Source organism: Lycium ferocissimum, chromosome 5 (assembly GCF_029784015.1).
Source record: "Lycium ferocissimum isolate CSIRO_LF1 chromosome 5, AGI_CSIRO_Lferr_CH_V1, whole genome shotgun sequence".
NCBI lineage: Eukaryota > Viridiplantae > Streptophyta > Magnoliopsida > Solanales > Solanaceae > Lycium > Lycium ferocissimum.
Window position 1 is genome coordinate 35,619,740 of NC_081346.1, and position 3,999 is coordinate 35,623,738.

The 3,999-nt window shown below is 41.3% G+C and overlaps 1 protein-coding gene across 1 annotated transcript; it reads right to left on the reverse strand.

Annotated features, from left to right (window-relative positions):
• Positions 1 to 1,210: 1,210 nt before the first annotated feature.
• LOC132057748 (uncharacterized) lies at positions 1,211 to 2,903 on the reverse strand. Its single transcript, XM_059450350.1, has 3 exons — positions 2,642 to 2,903; positions 2,101 to 2,174; positions 1,211 to 1,507 (listed from the first exon to the last, which is right to left on the reverse strand). Exons 1-3 carry the CDS (start codon positions 2,901 to 2,903, stop codon positions 1,211 to 1,213), a joined length of 633 nt encoding a protein of 210 aa, XP_059306333.1.
• Between the last annotated feature and the right edge of the window lie 1,096 nt (positions 2,904 to 3,999).

Consider the following 3,999-nt stretch of genomic DNA (forward strand, 5'->3'; position numbering starts at 1 on the left):
CTCTAATTCCTATCTTACTAATCAACATCTGACTAGCAAGCAACCTTCAAGTTGACCTCCAACTTGATGTTGAATTTATAATGTTTTTGTACCTAACTGACTGCTTCTAATAAAGCGGAAAATGTACAACTCGATAGTCCAACCTAATACAAGTTTTCTTGACTCAAGAACTGGAAAACATTATACAGTAGAACAACTCCTTCAATCTATCTTCTTGCACTAGGGACGCACGCCTGGATTCTTGAATATTCTTGATATATCTATTGATCACTCAATTTTCAGATTTCTCTCTTTGTGGGTGCGCAAAGCTTCTTCTTGGTAAGACTCGGATATTTATAATATTGAGTACACAGCAGGTCGAGAACACAAAACCCTCTTCAAGTAAGCCCATGAAATATATTAGGGTTTGTGTTGAATTGGGATTATTACCTTTTGAGTCGGCTTCTTTGTCCTTGTAGGAGTATGAAGAACCTTGTTTAATTATGGAAAGGAATCCTATAACTTGATTGCCGATTCTTTACCATAAATATGCAAATCCTAGTTGCTGTAGGACTTGCGCTGGAGCATGTTCATGAACCTGTTTCATCCACCTGGTTTGTCTACCTCTAAATCTCTGCATTGTCTGAGATGGAACATGTTCACAAACCTATTTCATCATCCCCTTCTCATTCATTCATGCGACTCTATCTTGAGCCTGCTTTTGTGATGGATGATGGAACATATTGACAAACCTGTTTCATGCATCATGCTCTTCGCTTTGTGTCTGTGTTTCTTCACTTAGATTTATTCATTGCTGGAATAAATCATGTCTCTAGCCCTGTATCAACTCTGTGACTCCACCCATGTTCTTGCTCTGTGTTGGAATATGTATGCAGACCTGGTTCATGTGCTTTGTCTGCAACCTTTTTTTATTTGAACAAAATAGATCTGAGTCATCTTCACATTTTGTACTTTATGATCTCTTTTCATCTGAAATGCCACTTCCTTCTGAGTCAATCTAGTTAACGGGAATGCAATGGATGAAAACCCCTCCACAAAATGCCAATAGTAACCTGCGAGGCTTATAAAACTCTGAACCTCTGTGATCGAAGCAGCTCTAATCCAAGCCAAAACTCACACTTTGAAAACTTGCCATAAAGTTTCTTCTCCTTTAGAATTCCAAGCACAATCCTCAAATGCAGCTCGTGCTCCTCTTTACTATGAGAGTATATCAAGATGTCATCGATGAATACAATAACAAAGGAATCCAACTACGTCTAAACACCCCATTCATCAAATCCATGAAAGCTGCTCGGACATTGGTCAGCCCAAAGGACATCACTAAGAATGCATAATGCCCATAACACATCCTGAAAGATGTGTTAGGAACATCCTCCGCTCTAATCGGCAACTGATGATAACCATACCTCAAATCAAACTTGGAAAAGGCTGAAGCACCCTGAAGCTGATCAAACAAGTCATCAATGTGAGGTATCAGATACTTGTTCTTCATATTCACATTGTTCAACTGTCGATAGTTGATACACATCACAAAATAGCACAGAAGCACCCAAGGAGAAACAATTGGTCTAATGTATCCCTTACTCAACAAATCTTATAATTGCTCCTTCAACTCTTTGAGCTCAACCGATGCTATTCGATATGGCAGAATAGAAATGGGCTGAGTGCCCAGCTCCACGTAGATCCAAAAATCAATATCACGATTAGGTGTAACACTTAGAAGGTCTATTCTTTCATTACCAAAACTATAATTGGGAAGTATTTGTACTAGTATATTGGATATAGGCCAACTAATTGAGACACCCCTTCTCAACAATCTGTTGATCTTTAAGGAACGATGTAACTCTCTTCAATGCTGACTAAGAGCACTCGTCCACTCTAATTAAGGCATACCTGGCATGGCTAACGTAACTATCTTAGAGTGACAGTCCCAGATCGCATGATAAGGAGATAAACAATCCATCCCAAGGATGGCATCAAAGTTTACCATATCCAAACATTTAAATATAACTGGGTATTATACCACATCAAGGTAACTGTGCAATACCGATAAACTCAATCTACAACTATGCAATCTCCCACAGGAATAGAAACATGTACAGTTAAAGCAAGCCAATCATACATCGTATCCAAACTCAAAGCAAAATATGTAGACACATAAGAATAGGTAGAGCCTGGAACAAATAGTACCATAGCAGGATAATGGAAAATTCAAATAATACATGTGATAACTACATAGAAGGCCTTTGCCTTAGGTCTGCCCAGAAAAGCATAGCAATAAACACGATCACCCACAGTCTGAGTACCTCCTCGACCACCACCTTGGCCAGACTGAGTACCACCCCTACCTGACTGGGAACTACCTCTACCACCCTAGAAACCACCTCTAGTCGGGTGTGCTGCTGCTCTAGGTGTAGGAGTTTGAGAACTCTGTTGTTGGCCACTACGCCTGAGTCTGGGACAATATCACTTGAAGTGCTCGAGACCACCACACTCATAACACCTTTTAGGCGACGCCGGACCACCGAAAGGTCCCGCACCCGAATGTCCACCACAACCGGCGGAAACTATAAAAACTCGGGACACACGCCCCGAACTAGTGCGTTAAGTATTCCAACCGATCTCCCATAGATACACCGACCTGGCTGCACAAACGGGTCTGTTGAACTTACAGTGGTGACTCCTACTAGATAATCCCTACCTCCAGATGAGGTACCTCCATAACTGTTGAAGCGGGGCTTCTTGCCCACCTGCTCCTCATAATCCCCGCACCTAATAAACTCGGCCTCTTTAACCGCTTCCACTATCTTCTGAAAAGAAGCTCCTGAGGCAGCCATATGAGCTGCAACTAAACGAAGAGGAAAAATCAACGTATTGGTGAATCTTCTCACCCTCTCAACCATATCTAGAAGAATCATCAAATTATGTCGAGATAATGCATGGAACTATTTCTCGTACTCGACCACTATCATGCCCTCCTAGCGTAGCCCCACAACCTAAACTCTTCTCCGCTCTCTCACACTACGGGAAATAAACTTCTCCAAGAATGCCTCAGTGAACGTAGCCTAAGTAAAAGGAGGAGACCCTGCTTGTCTCCATCTAAACATACGACCTCCACCACTACTTGGCAGGTCCAATTATTTGGAAAGTGGTGGAGTCTACTCCGCAAGACTCTACTAACTCAAGGTTGCGCAACCTCTCATGGCAGCTAATCAAGAATTCATAAGCATCATCATCTGAGTCTCCATCATTGTTATGACCTAACTGGAGGGCCATAACGGGCACCTGGAGCTAACCTACCGAGCACCACATACATATATATCTTAGTCATACCTGAGTGGGCCATAATACTAACCCATAGATACCATAGGTTGTATGGGGCACAAGCCTAAAAGAAAATATACATATGTCATCAAGCTAATCCTAAGTACATATACCAGCAAGGCTATCCATAGTAATGATACAACAGAATATAGATCGAGACGGCCATAGGACATCTGTTACACCTCGAAAAATTTCCCGTTAGTGTACAGTGAATAGACTAATGAAGGGCATGATGTATACGATGTTTTGATAAGGTAGAAATAGCATTTGATGATTCTAATCGAGATTTCAAAGACATTTAAAGTAAGGGAGGAAAGTTGTTGAGGAAAGCAAGTTATATATTGTGTGTCAGACAAGATTTACGAGTATCGAGTTAATGATATTTTAATGATGCTTTAGAGGAGAGTTATAACATCCCTTAGATTGGTATTGAGGTTTTAAACAAGTGTCAAGAAGGTTTCATGAGGATTGGAGATCAAACGAATGACGGAGATCATTTCAGGGAGAAGGAATTATACGACCGACTTATACGGTCCATATAACATTATACGGTCCGTATAACACCTAGCAGAGATGATGAATGCTTAGTGGTGAACCACGACCACTTATACGGGCCATAAAATGTTCCACGGACCGTATAAGTGTCCGTGGAAGTCCCGACGGGCTGAGTAAGTT